Source organism: Biomphalaria glabrata, chromosome 11 (genome assembly GCF_947242115.1).
Source record: "Biomphalaria glabrata chromosome 11, xgBioGlab47.1, whole genome shotgun sequence".
Taxonomy (NCBI): domain Eukaryota; kingdom Metazoa; phylum Mollusca; class Gastropoda; family Planorbidae; genus Biomphalaria; species Biomphalaria glabrata.
Genome location: NC_074721.1, coordinates 24,359,838 through 24,382,841, shown reverse-complemented (window position 1 = coordinate 24,382,841; position 23,004 = coordinate 24,359,838). Strand labels below are relative to the sequence as shown.

The window sequence follows — 23,004 nt, the reverse complement described above, 5'->3', positions numbered from 1 at the left end:
AAGCTCTAAGAAGGGGGCATGGTTATAACTCCGCCATGCGCACCGACATCTAAGCTAGAAGGTGCGCACTGTGATAAACTAGACTGAAAAGGATGTCAACATTAGGAAGAGAGGAGAACGACTTCCGCCCAAGTAGAGAGCCAATATGGAGAGATTTTGCCTTAGAAAGATGAAATTGTGATGTCTTGTAAATAAAGATATATGTGCCTCGTTGAGTTGCCTCAATTAAGTTATTACAATACAATATTAAATATAATACTTCTATCTATTAGTACTTATCATAAATGTAATTTTCAACATCAAGACCTAATAATAGCTTGGTAATATGCTAATGTCTAATGATTATAGTATATTTTAGACTTAAATCTAGCCTAACATAATTATTATAACTCTAGATTCTAGATTGCCTAGAGTTGCACGCTAGAGTAAATTCTAATTATTTTAGATTCTATTTCTACTAGACTATTTATACAGGGTTATCTAGTAATAAAAAATATATTTAACTAACGCGAACGTTAATCATAATGCAGCCATGCGATTTTTTTTTATTTTCATAAGCATAGCATTATATTGGACCAATGTCTTACAAAGGCTGCTAGGAGAAATCACGTATGCACATTAGGAGAAAACACGACCCCTTTACTCAAGAAAACTTTAAGAAACTAGAACAGATACAAAATAGACAGTGAGATTCATAACAAACGAATATTCAAATTTGATTAGAGTATTAAAAAATCATTAAAGGTTTTAAAATCACTACAATTTTTTTTCTAGAATTATTTATTCTGTTTGAAATTGTGTATTGGAAAATTCCGGGTACTTGAAATAAGCTAGTCCTAACAAAAATACATAGATCTTGGGTAAAAGACTCGTCAAAAAGTACTGTAAATGTGTAGTTTCAGACGTTTGTTTTAGGTCTTTTCTTTCTATAACCTCTATCGGGTTTGATCCCATTTTTGTGCAATTTTTTTTTCTATCAAGTACACTTAAATGCACAGCATATTAATGTTAGTTTATTTTAAAATGAGAACTTAAAAATGCAAAAGATATATAAGGAAAAAGGTACTTCCGGCTCAATTTACTAATTCTAGTTTTAAACCAAAGAAACGAAACGCATCTGCAAAACAGCCTATTGATTGGATCACAGCCTTGATCACAACCATAGACATAAATAAATATAGACTGGAAGTAGGAAGTTATTTTTATTTGGGGGAAGTCAAATATGTTTATGTACTATATCTATGTGAAAAAAAAATGGCGGCAATTGAGCTATAAATTCTAGGACTAACATTTCAGCCAATATATAATTATGATCTTTAGTTTTGAAAATACAAAACTACCATATTCCCAATATTTTGCCTTTGTTTCATAATCATAGACATAGGCAAATATATATAGGTTTCTGATGTGGATCTATGTTTGTTGACATGGCTTCTTTATTAATGTATGGCGGTCGTCTTATCGATTCAAATTGTTAGAATTAGTTTTTAGTCAAAAATGTCAAAGAAAATGAGCAGAACGTGCTCTAATGTTCGTAGTACGATAGGCCAAGGATAAATTCTAAAGGTTGAAAAAAAAATTGAATATTATACACATTAACTTTCAGTTTCAGTAAGTCAGAATAATCCAGTATCACTGTGACTGTGACTGTCATAATTTAATATTGATAGATCTAAATCTAAAAAATATGACTAATATTTGAATAACTAGGTCTAATACTTTTCATACTTTTTACTACTAACTATTAAACTAGTCAGTCTATCATCTATGCATGCAGACTATATACTAGATCTAGTATAAGTATAGATTATAGATCTAGTGACAATCTAGTCCTAGACTATTTATATATTATACTAACTATAGACTAGACTATACAGATTACAATTATAGTTTATAGTATAGTAGTATAGTACTAGTAGTAAGTAGTATTTTTTTACTATAGTATTTATATAGACTAGATCTAAATCTAGTATTTAGAACTATTTATAATTATTTTAATTTTGTAAATTTAATAGATTTGGTAGGCACGATTAGAGATACAATAATACAGAAGAGGTTCTATCAATTATATAGGTTATGGCTGAAAAAAACAAACTATAAATACTTTTAATTTTACACTGCTCATAACTTCTGTATAACTCATACAAACTTATCTTTTCCCAAATGTTTCCCATAATAATTTTTACTTTATCGTCCAGTCTATATATATATGTCTATGATCACAACCCATCGAGAAATTAAAAACATGAAATTGCGCTAAACCAAAACAATAGGTAAAAATACTTCTAATCGCATAGATTTATTATTGTTAGTCTAGATCTGTTACAAATTTAATTACATGACTAATCAAAACTAATTGATAACCTTAATATATATGATTTGATTTTTTTTTAAAGTATTTTTTGTATTTCGCTTTTTTCTTAATGCTGTATATATGGCTAGGATCTATGTAGATCTAGACTCCCTATTTTTTAATATTTTTTTGTTTTTTAATGCTGATCTATTATCTATATAGATTAGATCTAATCATAGACATAAATAAATAGAGACTGGCCGATTAAGAGTTTTATGAAACGAAAATTTGTGACTTGCAATTTTGTGTACTTTACTATACAGCATTTATGAGCAGTATAAAAGTTAAGTATTCATATCTATTTCAGCCATAACTTATATAAGTATTACATTATTTTCACTAGTGTTTTTTTTTTAATCTCTAAGAATGAAGATCATGCAATTTTTCATAATTCGGAAATCCGAATACAATAGATATACATGTTTTCAAGTTACATGAAGTTACTTCCTTCGGCCAGTCTATATTTATTTATGTCTATGATCTAATTTACTTTTTATAAAAGGGGTCTTTTCTATCGATACGTTTATTAAATTTGTTTACATTATATGTAAGTTTTGTATAAATTGCTGAAACTAATTAGGATGCGATGTCATTCTCTGTGGATTTCATACTTTTCGGTAATGTATTAAGTACATTTGTATAATTAGCACATAAAATACCCCAAAACTAGCACACACACACACACAAAAACATGGAAAATCCAACAAAGAACTACACTAAAGAAACAGCACTTAGAGTGAAAATCGATTCGAGGGTGATCGAAAATAATATATTTTTGTGAGGATCTACTTTTTTTTTAGTGAGGATCTACAGCTTATCAGAATGTTGAAGTTTTTAAAAACCTGTTTTTTAAAGAGCTCCTCACTGTTAACTATATGTCTCTATAATGTAGACGTTATTTCCTTTTTTCAATATAAAACAAAATAATTAATTACAAATAATTAATAGACTAATTGGTTAACTTTTTAATTGATTCATGTTTTGTTAAGTACAGTAAGTTATCGTTAAAGGTTTCAACTTGATCTGAGAATGGGTGTGGGAGAAATAAACTGTAAAATTATTTAAGGGGACCAAACCTTATATAATTAGCGATTTTTGTGAAATCTTAAGGATTAATTTCCCTTGTTGGTATCAAACAAAATAATTAATTACCAGTAATTAATGGTCTAATTGGTCTATTTTTTTATTGATTCATGTATTTTCTACCCCGATGAATAATGGTGCAAAGTTAAAACTTGATCCCAGAATGGGTGTGGGAGAAACAACGTGTATAAACTTTTTACCAGACAGACAGAGGGCATTGATATAAGCTTTGTAAAAGTTTCTAATCAACACGGGTGCGCTGTCGTGGCGTAAAATCTTTCTTTGTCTTAATATTTTTTATCGACTGTGCAAGATGCGTGAAAATGCGCAAAGGCACTGCTTTCTATACAGCTTTTGTCTAGTTTTTGGGTTTGATAAATGAACAGACGTTCAGGAACTTCTAAGTATGGATCTATAAACTAGTATATATACACTAGATCAGGATTTATTTCTCGGGTGTGGGGGAGGGTCAAACGAAGCTGAATGAAATGGCATCAATTATATTGAATCGAACATATAATTAATGCTTGACAGATCTAAGCTAATAATAATAACAATGTGCGATTGGACAATATTTTTATTAATTGCTTTTGTTTAGCGTAACTTTCATACTATGGACATGCTCAGCAACTTTTGTTGACTATTTAAAGAGGGTGGAGTGTATCAAGGAAAAAAGGGTTTTCAAATGCTATAAAAAAAATGCTCGAATCTGAATTCGAACTCGAGGTCTCGAGCCTCCACGATGATTAGCCGATTGGCAAGTCGCTGAGCTATTCAAGTGCTTCAAAATGGAAGGATCTATTATTATCAATAATCAGTTAAACATTTTTAGCAAATGTAATTCTCTACATAAGGCTTATCTGCCTGTTAGCTTACTACATTTTCTATAGAAAAGAAAACTTATTAATTATCACTAATTGATTAATTAGTTGGTTAACTTTATTTTATTGATATTGTTATAAACCTGGTGGTGGCACAGATGGGGGTAGTGGTGTGTGTGTAGTCAGCCGACGCAAATCGCCCCAGGCCAGCGCTAGACGAGCGGTCAACCGTGACGAGTTACGACGATCGGCCGAGACGAGTGTCAACATGATGGTTCGGGAAGGATCGACATCGTGAACAGAGCTCACCACCCAGAATGGTCGAGCGACGTTCTGTCCGGTTCTAAAAGGCCAGCAGGGACCCTATATAAAGAGCGAAGGTATCAGAGACGAGTGAGTCACAACTTCCCGATCTACAGTTCGTTACAACGGCTCAGTACAAGTCCGAGACGAGACAGAGAGACCAGTGCAAGAGTTGATACGGCGGAGAGATATTTGTACAGTCTTGTGTTACGTGCTGCCAATTGTACAGTATTGGCTGTTATTTATTGACATTAAACTATTGCGTTATTTTCAAGCCCAGAGTTGTCAAGTTCTTTAAGTTGGTGGTGTCGTTTGGTGCAATTTGCAGCGAGCCCGGATAGGGAGATTCGTAACAATATTGTCATCGACATTAAATAATTGTGCAGAGCTTCAACTTGATCCGAGAATGGAAAATGAGAGAAATAACGTGTACAAGATTCCAACCAGAGAGCTTGAGGGACTGAGCTTTAGAAGAAAAGCAATTGTTATTATTGACATTGCTTGAAATGATTAAGTAGTGATCATGCAATTATAAAAAGTACATACTTTCTGAGAGACCAGATACCTTTCCAATAATTTTCTCGATCTGTAGTAGCTGATGCTGATGGTGGTCGTGGGGGTCTTGAAGGAAAGTATATAAGTGTAAGTAGAAGAATTAAACAACACCATCCGCATTCTGTTGGAACAGACATTTATTTGACTAAGTATTAGATATGGTAACATCAAAAACTTGAATCACAAAATAATACATACTGCATACAGTAACATTAAAAGGATTATTCTAAAAGTTTAGAAATAAGATTATAGAACTAACGGACCATTGGGTTATCTGTATAGCAGTTTTTCTCGAGCTCATCACAATTGAAAAAGACCTTGACGCTTAACCATTAGATAACTTTCTGATTAGTCCGAACCTACCACTCCACGCTTCCAGCACGGATTCATAGTCAACCTAAATCAGAGGTTCTCGATCTGTAGGCCGCGACCTCTTTTCTATTCGAGGATAGATGTTGAAAGCAACTGAATCAGAATCAAGTCACAGTATAAACATTCTCCAGGAGGTATATAAATGATAACGATTTTAAAGCCGACTTTTTCTTTTGCTAACCTCTTGAAATGACTACTATAGCACATCATGTGTTTCACAAATTTGTTTACTTTCTGGAAAATATAAAGTCTCTTGGAAAAAATATTTATGTTGTCTGTGCAGAAGCTATTCTAGGATAGTGAGGTGGATATCAACAGATGATACAAATGTGTAAAAATTTTATCATAACTAATTATATGATTTATGGACAAATTTTAGTAACGAAGACACTCTGCCAAAAGAACTACGAGAATTAATCAAAATGTCGTTGGTTCTGTGAAAGAAAGTGCTTTAATTAAGCAGTCAATTGTTTTTAAAACTTTTGTATGCATTTGATTCCTCAGCACTGTTTGGCTAGTTCCCACTGAAGTGAGATAGTTGACAAAGAGGCTAAAGTTCGAGCCAAAGTTCTAAAACGTGTTCTTTAGCTTCGTGATGAACAAAAGTTTGTTGTTAATCAGAAAACAAAACCACAGCTTCAAACATTTTAGAACGGTCAAAGTGAAATAAATAAGAAAACCTGCCTGGTTAACATCTTTACCATCTTTAATTATTAAAATTATCACGTATAAGGATATAAACCACTCTGTAAGACAATGCTAAGTTTGTCAAAAAGCTCGTCAACTCGGAAAATGTGGTAGATAAGAATTAGGAGTTATAAATGATGTTACAACTCTATTTTAAACAAGGTTACAAAGACAGTTTGTGTGGAAACACAAACTCAAAATCGGACCCCGAAGTTGTCCACCTAGGTCCTAGAGTCTTCACGAGGATTCGAACACGGGACTTCCGGTTCACGGTGCTTTACCCCTCCGCCACAGCATCTCCATATTCATTTAGCGTACATTTATATTTTTTAAAATAATAATTATTAACTTTATCCATACATTCAAAATTTATAACATGTTAATATAGAAAAATTAAAAAAGATTTATTCTTTTTACAAAATTATATAAATTGGCAACATGAAAACAAAATTCTTGACCTATTTTAGTTAGGTAGTGAGCTAGCTAAAATTGACTTGAAAGACTTGAACCAGACATTCCCCTCGCAAAATAAAAATTAATATCTCTATTGCCATTTGTCATACAAACTAGATCTTGATCTAGCTAGATCTATACCTAGTTCTAGATCTTGAATCTAGAGCTAGATTTACATCTAGAAATAGATCTAAGTCTAGATCTAGAGCTAGATCTAAGTCTAGATCTATATCAAGCATCTTGATACAGAATCTAGACGAGTTCGTATGACTTTACACATTTAATCTCAAAATTAATAGACCTAGGCACTAGTGGATCCAGAACTTTGGAGTGGGGGGGGGGGGGCGATTTTTTCCGAAACCCTAACTCTAACGCCGAGTAAATCCTAACCATATGCATAAACGCGCGTACAGCATATATATATATATATATATATATATATATATATATATATATATATATATATATATATATATATATATATATATAATAATAAGGCTTGTCTTCGAGTCCGAAGATTAATGAGGAATACAGTATTTCCCGTGGCTGTGCAGCCCCAGCTGTGACCTGCATATTTTGCCACATCCCGGGCCGCATACAACCAGGTGCTCTCTTCTATGTCAGCCAAGGAAAGTTGACGCCTAAGCTGGTCATTGAAGAATTTCCGTGGAGCGCCTTACGTCGACCACCTTTTAGCTCACCGAAAAAAAAGTGCCTTTGGCATACGTTCGTCTCCCATACAGGATACGTGCCCTACCCAGTGCAACTGTCGGACTATAAGAAGTCCCTCTATAATGTCCATACCGGCGTTCCCAAGAACATCGCTGTTTGTAGTGCGGTCCTGCCACAGTATGTCCATGATGGAGGGCAAGCATCTTTGGTGAAAGCGCTCAAGAAGTCTTAGTTGTTTTTTTATATAGTGTCCATGTCTCAGAGCCATATAGAAGGGTTGAGAGAACCACCGCCTGATATACATTGATTTTTGTAGGCAGGCGGAGCGATTTGTTCTTCCAGACTCTCGCCTGGTGGCGTCCAAAGGCGCTACTAGCCCTGGCCAGACGGTTATCAACTTCCCTTGAAAGTGAGGCGTCATTTAACACTATACTACCTAGATATGTGAAGTGGTCTACCACATCAAGGGGCTGTCCGTTTACTGTGATCCTTGGGACTGAGTATGTTTCATTGGGTGACTTCTGGAGCATGTTTTGACGAGGTTTATAGATAGACCGAAAGAGGCGGCAGCTTATGCAAATTCGTTTACCGCGTTCTGGAGGTCATGTTCATTGTGAGCTAGCAGGGCGCAATCATCGCAATAGAGAAGCTCCGTTATGACCATCTCCTTTGTTCTTGTATGGGATAGTAGACGCAGGAGATTGAGCACATTGCCGTCAGAACGAAACAAACCATCGCAACTGACCGTGTCGAAAGCCTTGGTGAGGTCCACAAAGGCAGCGTACACGTTTAGGTTCTGCTCTTTGCATTTTCTTGTAGTTGTCGCAGAACAAATATCATGTCAGATGTACCTCTACCGGCTCTGAAACCACATTGGCTTTCAGATAAGACCTCGTCCACTAAAGAATGGTTTAGTCGGTCAAGCAACACTCGAGCAAAGATCTTACCTGCTACTGACAGAAGTGTAATGCCTCGATTGTTGGAGCAGTTAGACTTGTCATCCCTTTTTGTATATGGATATGATTACGGAATCTTAAAGTTCAGGTGGGACCACGCACTTCTCCCAGCATAGAGTGAACAAGTCTGTTAGCCTCTCGGTCAGGGCGACACCACCCATTTTAAATATTTCAGCGGGAAGTCCATCAGAGCCAGAAGCCTTGTGTTCTTTGAGTTTAAATATTGCTGTCTCAATTTCTTCAGATGTCGGTCGGTCGTCGAGCTCCTCTCTTATAGTTTTCTGAGGGACTGTGACAGGTTAGCGAAAGTGACGTCTGTTTGGCGTGTTTAATGTCTAGGGGATGATTATTTTTGGAACGGTCACACAACAACCCGTCAGCATATAAATCGGGAGCAGGCACGCAACGAGACAAGCATTGAAAGAAAGATGCAAAGTTGAAAATGAAGAATATTTATTTACATAAATATTTACATAGAAGAATAAAAAGTGGGAGGGTTTGCATCTATCTCTAATCAATAATATATTTAATCTTCACTCTTGCACTTAATAAGAGAGTATGTCACTTAGTCTTCTGAACTTAGCTGTTTGTCCTGCTTGGGTCGGAGCTGGCTGTGTCCTGGCTTGAGGTTCTGCAGCTGGAGGTGGCGCTCTAGCGGGTAGAGGGACACCGGTGATACAATTCTTGTGGAGTCTCAATCCAAAGTTCTGATATCTGTAGTGGGCACAGTAGGGCGGGTGGCCGGCTACCGTGGGCACAAGGGTACTGCGGGCAGAGCTGATCTGCCGTGGGCAGCGCAGCTAACAGGATAGGTCCTGTGAGTTGCGGAGTTCAGGCGGAGCTATGACGTCTCGCACAGACTCTAGGTGTATAGGGACGTCGTACCTAATAAGTTGACAGGTGGGCTGTCGAATAGGCAGGCAAGTAGAGCCGATAGCGTCAAGTGATAGAGTTGAGTAGATCCACGTAGGCAGTAGATGATACTCAATAGCAAGTAGGCCAGTGTGCAGTGCTGAATAGCCTTAAGTACAAAGGCAATAGATCCAAACAAATAGGCAGACACCTGAGGGAGGCACCAGGTATTCCTCGAAGAGTAAGAACAAATGAAGTAGTCCAGACTCGACTGACAGCAATAGAGAAATAAGGGGGTCTGTCTTGATTTAATCTACCTTATAAAGGCCTGGGAGAGACGGGCGGAAACAGGAAATGTCCTAGGCTAAGAATTATCTTACACGTGGGTGAATCCGACAAGAGTCGCACCTTGGAGTGTCACGAGGCGTATTGACCCGAGTAATCTCTTTGATCAAAGAGAGACGTGGGAGAGGGTGGGAGAAAGATTGGTTTGCATTCCACCCAAGGTGGTGTCAACCGCGACCGTCAGACATCCGGCGGTTAAGACCAAAGAGATTGTGTGTTTATCTTTCCCCGATCAAGGGCAGATAAGTGAAAGGACGCGGCCTAGCTATCTCCAAGGTGGTAGACTGAGTCTAGACGGGGGAGGAAAAGGTGGGGAGGGGGGTGAAATTGGGGATAGGACGGGGAAATAAGAAAAATAAAATGAATAAATAATGATAAAATATAATTAATGCTGTGATAAGTTTGAGTAACTCTGACAGCAAGCTTTTGACTTGTCACAGGGACATTTGCCAGCGATTCCCCCGATACGTGCCTTTTATAACCAAACATTATACTGTATTGTTCTGTCCAGCGATTTAGTATGACCGCCTTGATTTAAATAGTATAGAACCATCGGATGATCTTAGCGGTGCTGTAGTCTGGTAATTTGGGTCATAGGCACAACGAAGCGACTCATAGAAAGAGCGTGTGTCACCAGTGTCAGCCTGTCTCTGCATGTTTACGGACAGCTCAAGCCACCAATTATTTTTAGTTCCCTGATCTTTGACTGCAGAGTGTGACAAGAAGCTTTATAGAGAGTTCTGGCTGCGCTCTGTTCTCGCGAACCCTAATATATATATATACTAGACATATGTTACCCGCGACCCGCGGGTCTTTATTTGCGCATTACTGTCGATATAGTCACTGAGAGTGTTTTGTAAACAATTAAACGAAATAATAATGTAATAAGTAAAGCGAATGTGTCAATATAAAAATAGTGTGAATGAAGCTATCAAATCAGAATAGCTAAAGGCTTAAATCCATTTGTTTAAATTAAAACATTTGCTTGTAGGCCTACATATATTTGATTAAATTTTGAGATGAATAGACTTAATTTTGTATATTCATGTGTTAAAGTATAAAGTAGATCTTGAGGTAGACATAGATTTAAATCTACACTAATCTAGAGTTAAAAATTGGCTTTTATAGAGTTCATTCTGTGTTGCGCATGCGTGACCTTTTTTCATGAATGAATATAGGCCTATCTCAACACGGATACGCAGCTTTAGGGAACAGCGAACGAATGTATTAAAAATGCTTTAGAAAAACAAATTGAATGTTAATTTGATTAAAATATGAAATGAATGGACAATAATTAGTATGTTTATGTGTTAAAGCATAAAACTATCTTTGCGAAAAGAAGTTTTATCATCTTCGAGTTCAATATGAGTTTTAGACCTAGGCCTAGGAATAGACTCAGTAGAGAGATGTGTTAATCACTGTTTTTGTGTAACCATTTGGTAATGTCTAATGAAAGGATGTTCGCCAGACATTACCCGCGGCCTGCGGGTCTAAGTTTGTGTTTACTAATCTAGTGGATTGGATTTAGATGAATGTTAAACTTAACTAATGATCCTTTCAAGTTTTTTCTCTTTCGCTACGAAAATAAAATTAGGTTTGCGAAAATGGGATTACCCGAGGCCGATACATTCATAACTATTAAAAAAGAAAAGAGCGATAGCTTTGTTAAATGAATGGGATTATAAAGTGAACAATTAAACGAAATAATTTTTAGTACGCGATTCATGAATGAATATAGATCTAGGACTATCTTAACTCGGCTTCGCAGGTTTCATAAACGAATGTAGCTTTAGAAAACCAAATTTGAATGTTTATTTGATCAAAATATGAAATGAATGGACTTCAATTAATATGTTTATGTGTTAAAGTATAAAACTATCTGTGCGAAGAGAAGTTTTATCATCTTAAGAGTTGAATTAGAGTTTTAGATGGGATTATAAAGTAAAAAATTAAACGAATTAAATTTTAGTACGCGATTCATTACGGTATTGTCTAATGAAAGAATGTTTGTCAGGAAATCTGTAGTCACAGATATAAGGAACTAATTTATCTAAAAAATGTGTTTGAAACACAAAATTGAAGGTTAATTTTATTATATAATGAAATCAATGGACCTTCTTTTGTATTTTCATGTGTCAAAGTAAAAAACTATCTGCGCAAAGTGTATTTCTTAAAATTAGATCTAGGTCTAAATCCTTTCGATCTTTTCTCATGTCAACATTGTAGACATGGCCTAGAGCCATAAAATGCTATAGCTGTAATAGAGTCGGACAACTTTATTTTTTTTGAGGGTCTTAAGTTTGTTTTAGGGCTACAATACATACACTACGGTCTAAGTTAGTACCCAAGGAACATTCCTGCCTAGTTTTAGCAAGATTGGTCAAGCGGTTTTGATGTCTATAAGTAACATACATACATAGGCCTACATACATACATACATACATACATACATATATACATACATACATACATACACCTCACATTCTACTTTATAATATAGATATATCAGAATAAAAAAGAAGCAGCGTTTCTCAACCTTCGGCGAAAAAAGAAAACAGCCATGTTGAGGCCTTTCTCTTGACAGCTTGGATGTCTGGGGGAGCGCTCTTTAGCTTCTCTAGTGGTGTTCGGGCAAAGCCCGACGCCAAAAGCGTTTTCTTGCATTCTAGATCTAATTTTTAAAACTACACATTGCACAGATATTTTATTAACTTTGACACATGAAAATAAAAATATAGTCTATTGATATCATTATTTAATAAAATTAACTTTTAAATTTGTGTTTTAAAAGAATTTTTACATAAATTCGTTCCTTATATCTGCCAGTCATCATGAAATTGCTCTGGCTATTTTTCCTAATAATTACTAAATACACACTAGATGAACACAGAACTAGATCTACCTTAGTCAACACTAAACTTAAAAAGGAAACAACAGTCATAATCAATCATCACACTTTAGATTAATGCAACTTCAAAAATAACCTAACATACACATCCATAACAATAAAGAAGATTACCCATCACAAATGGAAGTTCTCAATCAGACACAGCAGAAATAAATACCTATCACTGTTAATATTAATAGCAGAAGATGTAGAGTCAAATCCAGGGCCTAGATCTAAAGATAGATGCAACATCTGCAAAAAAGTATGCACCATGAAACAGAAAGCCATTCAATGTGACACCTGCGATGAATGGTACCATGCATCATGTCTCCAGATTGAACAACACATTAGATCTCTTCTTAACCAACAGACCTGGATTAGTAGTTGATTATGATATTATCCCTGGTCTATCAGACCATCATAAAAATGCACAGTCAGATAAAAGCAGTAGCCAATACAAAACCCAAAAGAAAAATCTTACTCTGGAATAAATGTAACCTAACACAACTACACCAAGCTGCATTAAACTTTCAACAAACATTCTTATTAGAAAAAGACATTAACCAACCAGTCGATGACCTCTGGAATTTCATTAAAAACCATCTTAAAAGCATTATAGAAAATCATATACCAACTAAATGCAAATGAAACAAAATAAATAAATGCTGGTTTAATAATAGACTAAAGAAGCTTTGTAAACAGAAGGAAAACCTATATAGAAAATTTAAAGAAACTAATGCAGAAAGAATTTACAAAAAGTATATAAAAATTAAACACTTAACCCAAAAGTAAGCACAAAGCTGCAGAGTGAATACATAAACAATGTAATATCTAAAGATAACAATAAAAACCTATGGTCATACATTAAGTCTAAGAAAATGGAAACAACAGGCATAGCGCCATTAAAAGATGAACATAACATAATACATAATGATAATGAAACTAAAGCAAACATCCTAAAAAAATACTTTGCATCAGCATTCTCAGCCCCAGGAGACAAAGCATAGTACTGAATTTGAACCAAGTAGACAACATAGAAGATATAGTAGTACAAGAAAATGGAATTCAAAAACTATTAGCCAACACCAAACCAAATAAAGCGTCTGGACCTGAAGGTATCCCAGCTAGATTACTCAAAGAACTAAGCAATGAGCTAGCCCCAGTGTTCAAAATACTCTTTCAGGCTTCACTTAACCAGGGCAGAGTACCAAAGGACAGGAAAGAAGCTAATGTCACCCCACTATTTAAAAAAGGAGAAAAATCTGAACAAGGAAACTACAGACCAGTATCACTTACCAGCATCACATGTAAATTCCTAGAACACATAATATGTAGCAACATCATAAACCACTTAGGCAAACATAATGTCCTCACACCATACCAACATGGCTTTAGGAAATATAGATCATGTGAAACACAACTAATAGGACTAATTGATGATTTTTCAAAAGGTTTAGATAATAGTGAACAAATAGATGCTATCTTACTAGATTTTTCTAAGGCTTTTGACAAAGTTCACCACTATAGTTTGCTTAAAAAATTAAAATATTTCGGCATAAATGGCCCATTGCTTCAGTGGATTAAAGATTTTAAAGAACAAACTGTAATCTAAATCAACACCGATAACAGTTAACTCAGGTGTACCTCAAGGAACAGTCTTGGGTCCACTACTATTTTTAATTTACATAAATGATTTATCAAATTGCATTACTTCAGGAATAAAGTAAGATTATTTTGCAGACGATTGCATAATATATAGAACAATAAAAACAACACAAAACACAGATATTTTACAAAGAGAATTAGATGAATTACAGAAATGGGAATCAAATTGGAGCATGTCTTTCCACCCAGAAAAATGTCAGTTGTTAAGAGTAACAAAAAAACTAAAACAAATTAATTCCACTAATCTTATTTATGGCTAACCAGTAACACAGACTAAAAACGCAAAATACCTAGGTGTTATAATAAATGAAAAACTGTCATGGAATCCACATATTGATGAAATTACAAAAAAATCAAACAAAGCATTAGGATTTATTAAAAGAAATTTCTATAAATCAAATAATAACATAAAACTAAAATGTTATTTAACTTTGGTTAGGCCAATAATAGAATATGCATCCTTTGTTTGGGACCCCTCAACTCAAGAAAACATTAAGAAACTGGAACATACACAAAATAGAGTAGTGAGATTCATAACAAACGAATATTCACATTTGACTAGAGTAACACCTTTAGTAAAATCACTAAATTTAGAAAGCCTTCAGGACAGAAGGCTCAAAAGTAAAGTAGCAATCATACATAAAACACTGAACCATAATCTTCAAATACAAAAACAAAATTTAATAATATACTCTGAAAGACACAAAGATAAAGGCACATTCCTCGTCCCATATGCTAGGACAAATTTGTACAAATACTCCTTCTTCCCTAGTGCTATTAGAGCATGAAATGGGTTGCCTGAGCTAGCCAGGAAAACCAGTGACTTGTCAGAATTTAAGTCATTGGTTAATATGCATGACTAAATGCATGACGCGTAGGACGTAATCATCTTCTTTTTGAAGTAACGTCTGTATTATATAAGATAAGATAAGAATTTAGATGTTCTGACGTACATGCTTTCATAGACAAGACCGAAATGCTACACATCTCTCTATTCGTAAGTCTAAAACTCTAATTCAACTCTAAGTTGATAGACTTCGCAAAGATAGTTTTATTCTTTAACACAAAAATATACTAACATGCAATGTCAACTGAGACTGTGACGAAATCCTCAAGAAAATACATTTCGTAAAATAAAATGTCCTTTAGTTAAGTGCTCCAAAATTATGACTCAGAACTGCAGTTCACGCGATAATATGAAAAACTACTTATTAATTGTTTTAAATTATGTCCAACTTATATGCATACTAAATACATTTTTTTTTCTATTTAAAAAAAAAGTAAACATTTTTAAATAAATTATATAATAATAAAGTTAGTATTACAGAACGTAATTAATTAACTTAGCAAGCATATCATCTCATCTCTGCCTGTGGTCCCTTCTGGGGTACAGGCCATCAATCAGCTTCCTCCAGGCATCTCGGTCCTGGGCGAGTCTCTCCAACTGCCCCCCACGTCTTGCTCATCTGCTTGGCATCTGCTTCCAAATCACGGCGCCATGTATTCCTGGGCCGTCCCCTCTTCCTTGTTCCTTGGGGGTTCCAGGTTAGGGCTTGCCTTGTTATGTTGGATGCAGGCTTCGGAATGGTGTGACTTATCCATCTCCAGCGTCTCTGAAATATATCTACTTCAATGGGCTGCTGCTTTGTTCTTTGTCACAGTTCCTCATTCGAGATCTTGTCTGGCCAGTGGATCATAAGAATCTTTCCCAGGCAGGTATTGATGAATACTTGGATTTTTTTCATGGTGGTGATGGTGGTTCTCTAGGTCTCTGCTCCATGAAGTAGTATTGGCTTACAATGGCGTTAAAGAGCCTAATCTTGGTGTTGGTGCTTTTTTCCCTGATTTTCCAGGTGTTCTTTAGCTGATGGAAGGTTGCTCGAGCTTTACCAATGCGGGTTCTGATATCTGCATCTGTTTCTCCATGGTGATCTATGATACTGCCGAGAAAGGTGAAGCTTATCCACCTCTTCCAGCGCCTCACCCTAGACTTTAATGGATGTATTGCTGGATGCCTTTATTTTGAACACCTTGCTCTTTTCTCTGTTTATGGTAAGACACATTATAACTGAATTGTCTGCAACAACATTTATCTTTTTCTGCATCTGCTGCTGTGTGTGAAAAAGAAGAGCCAAGTCATCTGCAAAGTCAAGGTCATCCAACAGTTTCCAAAGTGTCCACTGTATACCGTTCCGCTTCTGATCTGTTGCTGTCTTCAAGACCCAATCCATAGCTAGTAGTAACAAGAAGGGATAGAGTAAACAGCCTTGCCTCACTTCTGTTTGGACTTCAAATGCCTCTTTCCGTTGTCTGCCATGCCCTATTTTGCAAGTCATCCCCTCATATGACTTCTTGATGATATTAGTAATTTTTGAGCCAATCCATAGTGTCTCAAAAGTCTCCAGAGGGTCTGACTTTTCATAGTCTATAAAACTGACGTAGAGAGGGGAGTTCTATTCCAAGGACTGTTCCAAAGTATACGTAGCGTCGCTATCTGATCTGTGCATGATCTTTCCTTTCAAAAGTCTGCTTGTTGATCACGGAGATGTGGATCTACAGCATCTTTCATTCGGTTTAGCAGAATGCGGTTAAACACATTACCTGGAATGGACAGTAGTGCTATCCCTCGATAGTTGAAGGAGGAATTAAGATCGCCTTTCTTTAGGAGTTTGACTCTGGTGGCACTTCTTCTTTTTCCCATATCTTGCAGAAGAGAGGGTAGAGTAACTTCACACTGGTATCAATGTCTGCCTTTAGTGCTTAAACTGGGATGTTGTCAGGTCTTGCAGATTTGTCATTCTTAAATTGCTTGATTGCGTTGCGAATCTTTTCCTTGGTGGGTGCACTGCACTTGATAGGTAGCTCTCTTGTAGCTGGCGGTATCTCTGGTGGGTTTGCGTCACCATTTTTGTTTTTTACTGGTCTCTCTGACATGGCAAATTTTCCAGATAACTTTTTAATGACTGAGTACAGGTCTTTGGTACTGTTCTGCTTCTTTTGCCAGTGCTTTAATGTAGTTCCGCCTGTCTGTTCTGATGCTATCTATTTCAGCATTTTCCTTTTGTGCTTTTCCTTTTGACCATCCTGAGGAACACGTCAGAGATGTCATCTTGAGGAAGGAGCGACTGCTGGAAGAAAAAAAAACTGATACCGGATATTGAGTTGATGCTGCCGAGAATTCGCAGTCGACACACTAAGAAAAAACCACATGTTTGGATTTTGGGAGTTATTACAAAACACGGCTTTACATTACATATCTTAATTTTAAGTTTCTTCATTATGTCTCGCTTTTCGAGCAATAATAATGGTCAGTTCAACTTGTTTTTTGTCTTCAACCTAAAATGATGCGAAAGCTGCAATGCAAAGAAGAATATCAGAACTGGGCGACAAGCGTTCATCGCCAGCTTGTCCATCGCAACGAAAAGCAATGCATTAGTAAAGTTATTGACAGTTTTTTCAACCACAGCCAGCATTTGCAGTTTTTGTTTGATCGATCGTAGGCAAGCACTGGCCTCACGGGTAAAGTTAACAATGTGTATAGTAAATACTTTGTTCACGTGTTTAGTTTCTTATTTTATTTCATGAAAAAAAAATATTGGGCATTTAATTTCGATTACGTATGAGGGCCCGAATATAACAAGAAAGTTTGAGGATACGATTTTGAGCCATGGGCGACAGCTTGCACCCCCCTGCAAAAAATCCTGTGGGCGACCATGCACTTCACATATCTAGGAAGCATGGTATCGAATGATGCATCGTTTTCAAGGGAAGTTTTGCTTTTGGACGCCTCGATGAGTGAGTTGGCGGAATGAATCGCTCCACCTGCCTACAAAAATCAGTGCCTACCAAGCAGTTGTTCTCTCAACCCTTTTATATGGATCTGAGACTTTCATGAGGAAACTAAATGTACTGTCAAATTCAATGGAGCCCAATCAGCACCTTTTGAGGTTTGCAGTGGTGTCATGCAGAGATGTGTGCTCGCACCTACTCTGTTTGGCATATTCTTCTCCTGTCTACTGCACTATGCGTACCACGACATAAACGAAGGTGTGTTTCTCCATACAAGATCCTCTGGAAAACTATTTAATATATCAAGGCTGCGGGCAAAAACCTAGGTTAGAAAGCTACTCATCAGGGAACTCCTGTATGCTGATGATGCAGCTATTGTGGCTGATTCTGATATTCAGCTACAGTCCCTGGTTGACAAACTATCTGCTGCTTGCCAGAAGTTTGGCTTAAACACCAGTCAAAGCAAGACTAAGATACTTGTCCAAAACACAAACACTGCATCTCAAGTAAGCATTAATGGCCAACCACTAGAAATTGTTGGTCACTTTTGTTTCCTTGGCTCCATCATATCCAACAACACTCTACTGGATAAAGACATAATCAACAGGATAGCCAAGGCAAAGGCCACCATGTCACGGTTGTAGAAAAGAGTCTGGGACAACATATTGCTGACTAACAGTACTAAAGCCCTTGTCTACCGGACATGTGTGTTGAGCACCTTGCTGTACGGAAGTGAAACATGGTCAACCTACTCATGGCAGGAAAAAAAGCTGAATGTCTTCCACCTCCGATGCCTAAGGCGGATCTTTAAAATAAGGTGGCAAGATCAGATAACCAATGAGGAAGTGCTACGAAGAGCAGGGTGTCAGAACATCCGCTCTGTTATCAGCAGCAGACGCCTTGGCTGGCTTGGTCACGTTCGTATAATGCCAGTAGGTCGACTTCCACAGTACATCCTGTATGGCGATCTAATCGAAGGCAGGAGAGCCGCTGGTCGCCCATTTCTACGTTATACGTATGTATGGAAACGCGACATGAAGCTCTTCAAAATCAACATAGCAGCTGAGAAAGAGTGGCACTGGATAGATCCACATGGAGGGCGATCTTAAAGGAAGGGTCACGGATTGCAGATGTCATACACAACAGAAGTAGAAAGAAGGGTGATAATGCAACGGCGCCTGGTGATTATATATGCCCAACCTGCGATCGCAGCTGTGTATGAAGGATTGGCTTCTTTAGTCACACAAGAAGTTGCAAAGGGAAAAGATCGTCTCTCGAGACGTAAAATGTATGTATGTATGTATGTATGTATGTATGTATGTATGTATGTATGTATGTTACTTATAGACATCAAAACCGCTTGACCAATCTTGATAAAACTTGGCAGAATTGTTCCTTGGGTCCTAACTTAGACCATAGTGTATGTATTGTAGCCCTAAAACAAACTTAAGACCCTCAAAAAAAAATAAAGTTGTCCGACTCTATTAAAGCTATAGTATTTATGGCTCTAGGCTTTGTTTACAATGTTGACATGAGAAAAGATCAAAAGGATTTAGATATAATTTTAAGAAATACACTTTGTGCAGTTTTTTACTTTCACACATGAAAATACAAAAGAAGGCGCATTGATTTCATTATATAATAAAATTAACCTTCAAATTTGTGTTTCAAAACCATTTTTTACATAAATTAGTTCCTTATATCTGTGACTACAGATTTTCTGACGAACATTCTTTCATTAGACAATGCCGTAATGATACACATTTTCCATTCCTAGGTCTAAAATCTAATTCAACTCTAAGATGATATAACTTCTCTTCGCACAGATAGTTTTATACTTTAACACATGAACATACTAATTATAGTCCATTCATTTCATATTTTGATCAAATTAACATTCAAATTTGTTTTTTTAAAGCATTTTTAATACATTCGTTTATGAAAGCTGCGAAGCCGTGTTGAGATAGGTCTATATTCATTCATGAACCGCGTACTAAAAATTATTTCGTTTAATTGTTTACTTTATAATCCCATTTATTTAACAAATCGGGTAAACCCGTTTTAATTGTACTATTAAACTATAACTCTTTTCGTTTTTAATAGATATGTATGTATCGGCTTCGGGTAAACCCATTTTCGCAAAATTAAAATTATTTTCGTAGCGAAAGAGAAAAAACTTGAAAGGATCATTAGCTAAGTTTAACACACATCTAAATCCAATCCACTAGATTAGTAAACAATAACTTAGACCCGCAGGGCGCGGGTAATGTCATATATATATATATATATATATATATATATATATATATATATATATATATATATATATATATATAAAGTTTATTTCGAAAACGATTCTAACGATTTTCATTAAAATTTCAAGGTATGTGCATATTAATGAGATAAAATTTTCAAGTAAAAGCTACCTACACTGCCCTCCGCAATAAAATTGTTAACAATTTATAGAGCACTTAAAACACATTTTTATGTATTTTCTTTCATAGTTCCATAATAATTTCAATCTACATAAGTGTTTTTAAGAGTCTATGCATTATTAAAGAACAAAATAAACATAAGTGTTATGTAAGTCAATGATGCGATTTCAAACAATAATTTGACATAATTTATTTTTTATGTAATAGTTTCAGGAACAACTTTATATTTAATGAAATATAAGTCAGTATAGAGATTTTCATTTAACATTTATATGCTATTTACATTAAAAAAAGGGAACAACATATGAATGATCAAGTGTTTTGCAACGTTTAGCACGGAAATTTAATATAATATAAATTAGAAGAGCAAACAGACACTCGTTGACATTGATTTGTTTTCACAGAACCATCCGAAACAATCTATTATAGATATTTAAAACTAAAGAGATGGTTTCGGAAGGAACATTAAATGTTAAATCAGATTTTAAATTCCTTTAAGTGTTGTTTTCTTAATCTAAACGTGACGGACAGAACGAACAACAGACAAAACGCACAAAAATAATCCTGATGGGGCGCTAAACAAAAAATGAAAAATAAAATCTGCTTGTTTAAAAAAAAATATTAGTGTTTTTTTTTTTAAAATCTAACTGACGGACAGACCGACTTACAGACAAAACGCACAAAATAAACCTTCTTTCATTCTGGTGGGGGCACTAAACAAAAATAAATAAAATCTGATTTTTTGAACAAGTTTAAGAAATTGGTTTAGCGCCATGTTATGGCCGGGCTTTATGCTACTACACGAAAGTCCCTGCATAAAAAGTCCATTTTAAAAATTGTGCGTGATATTTTCATACAAAGTGCATTCTTAGCCTTTATAAACAAACATAAATGTTTTCTTTTCATTTTAGCATCTAGTTGACCAGAAAAAACACCTTTAACTATTTCTAGTACATTTTATAAATATATTTGCCTTAGTATACTGAAAATACACAGGCGTTCGACCTTCTTTGTTAGCATATTGTAACATTGCCTCCCTTACATTTACGTAATTGTTTTAGAATTGGTGTATTTTTATGAAAAAATCGCTTGCATAATTAATTTTATAAATTAAACGGTTTGCTTTTAGAAAACCAAAAGTAGCCGTTGCACCTAAACTTTTCAAGACGCATTTAATGGTGAAATAATATTTTCCAAATCTCTTCTAGTTTTCGAGATCTGAGTGTGACAGACGGACATTTTGCACAAACCTAATAGCGGCTTTTCCCTTTACGGGGGCGCTAAAAATGATGAAGATTTATGAAATGCATTGTAGTGCTTGTATAATACTTTAATAGTAAGTACACTTTTAATAGTGCAACTGGCATTCTTTTAGCCTTAACAGAGCGCTATGGTTCAATCTTTTGAGTATTTGGACGTTGGGGAGTGGGTACCTGTAAATATAACCCTGCTCGAGTCGGGAATAAAACTCGAGCCCATTTGATAAGTAGCCAACCGACTCTTGTCACTCAGCCACATATCACACAAATTATACCTTATGTCAAAGTAAAATATTGCGTAGAAGTATTTTCTTCAAGTCGCTTAATATTGAAAGAAAAAACATTACAGGTAAAAAAAATACTTTTAAACACAAGTTTTGAATATTCTTATGTTTTATGGTTTTAAAATGTGCTAATTGGTGACCCAAATCCCTTCACCTTTATGCACAAACCTCACAAAACAGTCGATAAGTATTTAGTTTAACCCCTTTGCTAAAATTTATTGTAAACAAATAGATGTAATCTATAAATCTGACAGGTCAATTTTTTTAAGCTAATAACTAACTATTTCCAGTTGAAATAGCTTAGAACATAGTAATATTATGCAGGGTAACATTTTATTTTGCTGTTGATTTATTACAATGCGTTCAATCTTCAAAATTTACTGTCAGATATAAAAACATAACTAAAACAAAAGCAACTCTTCAAATTGGTAGTCTTTAACTGATCGTTCATTTACGTAATTACAATAATATTACCAAAATGACTTCAGGTATATATACTTCCTTAAGGAATTATTAAACCAAGCTAGCCCGGTATCACCTGGTACTTTATAATGATGACTGGTATATACACATTTTGTTTCGAAATCGACTCTAACGATTTTCTTTAAAATTTCAAGGCATGTGCATATTAATTAGAAAAAAATTCGTAACTCATTGGCTACTTCGCGAAAACTCGAGGTCCACCGTTATATTGATGAAACTATCAAAAAATCAAACAAAGCATTAGGGTTTATTAAAAGAAATTTCTATAAATCAAATAAGAACATAAAACTAAAATGTTATTTAACCTTGGTTAGGCCAATAATAGAATACACATCCTCTGTTTGAGACCCTTCAACTCAAGAAAACATTAAGAAACTGGAATAGACACAAAATAGAGCAGTGAGATTTATAACAAACGAATATTCACATTTGACTTGTAAAAACACTAAATTTAGAAAGCCTTCAGGATAGAAAACGCAAAAGTTAAGTAGCAATTATACATAAAACACTGAACCATAATCTTCTAATACAAAAGCAAAATCTAATAAAATACTCAGAAAGACACAAAGATAAAGGCACATTCCTCGTCCCATATGCTAGGACAAATTTGTACAAATACTCCTTCTTCCCTAGTGCTATTAGAGCATGGAATGGGTTGCCTGAGCCAGCCAGGAAAATCAGTGACTTAGCAGAATTTAAGTCATTGGTTAATATGCATGACTAAATTCATGACGCGTAGGACGTAATCAT

General features: G+C 35.4%; 1 protein-coding gene across 5 annotated transcripts in view; it reads right to left on the bottom strand.

The window, feature by feature from the left end:
* LOC106079457 (solute carrier family 49 member 4-like) overlaps positions 1-23,004 on the bottom strand; it is a 206,223-nt gene that overhangs the window by 34,858 nt on the left and 148,361 nt on the right. For all 5 annotated transcript variants that reach the window (XM_056004138.1, XM_056004140.1, XM_056004143.1 and 2 more), the window contains one exon: positions 5,107-5,236. In XM_056004138.1, coding sequence (XP_055860113.1) covers positions 5,107-5,236 — 130 coding nt within the window. The remainder of the gene's footprint in view (positions 1-5,106; positions 5,237-23,004) is intronic.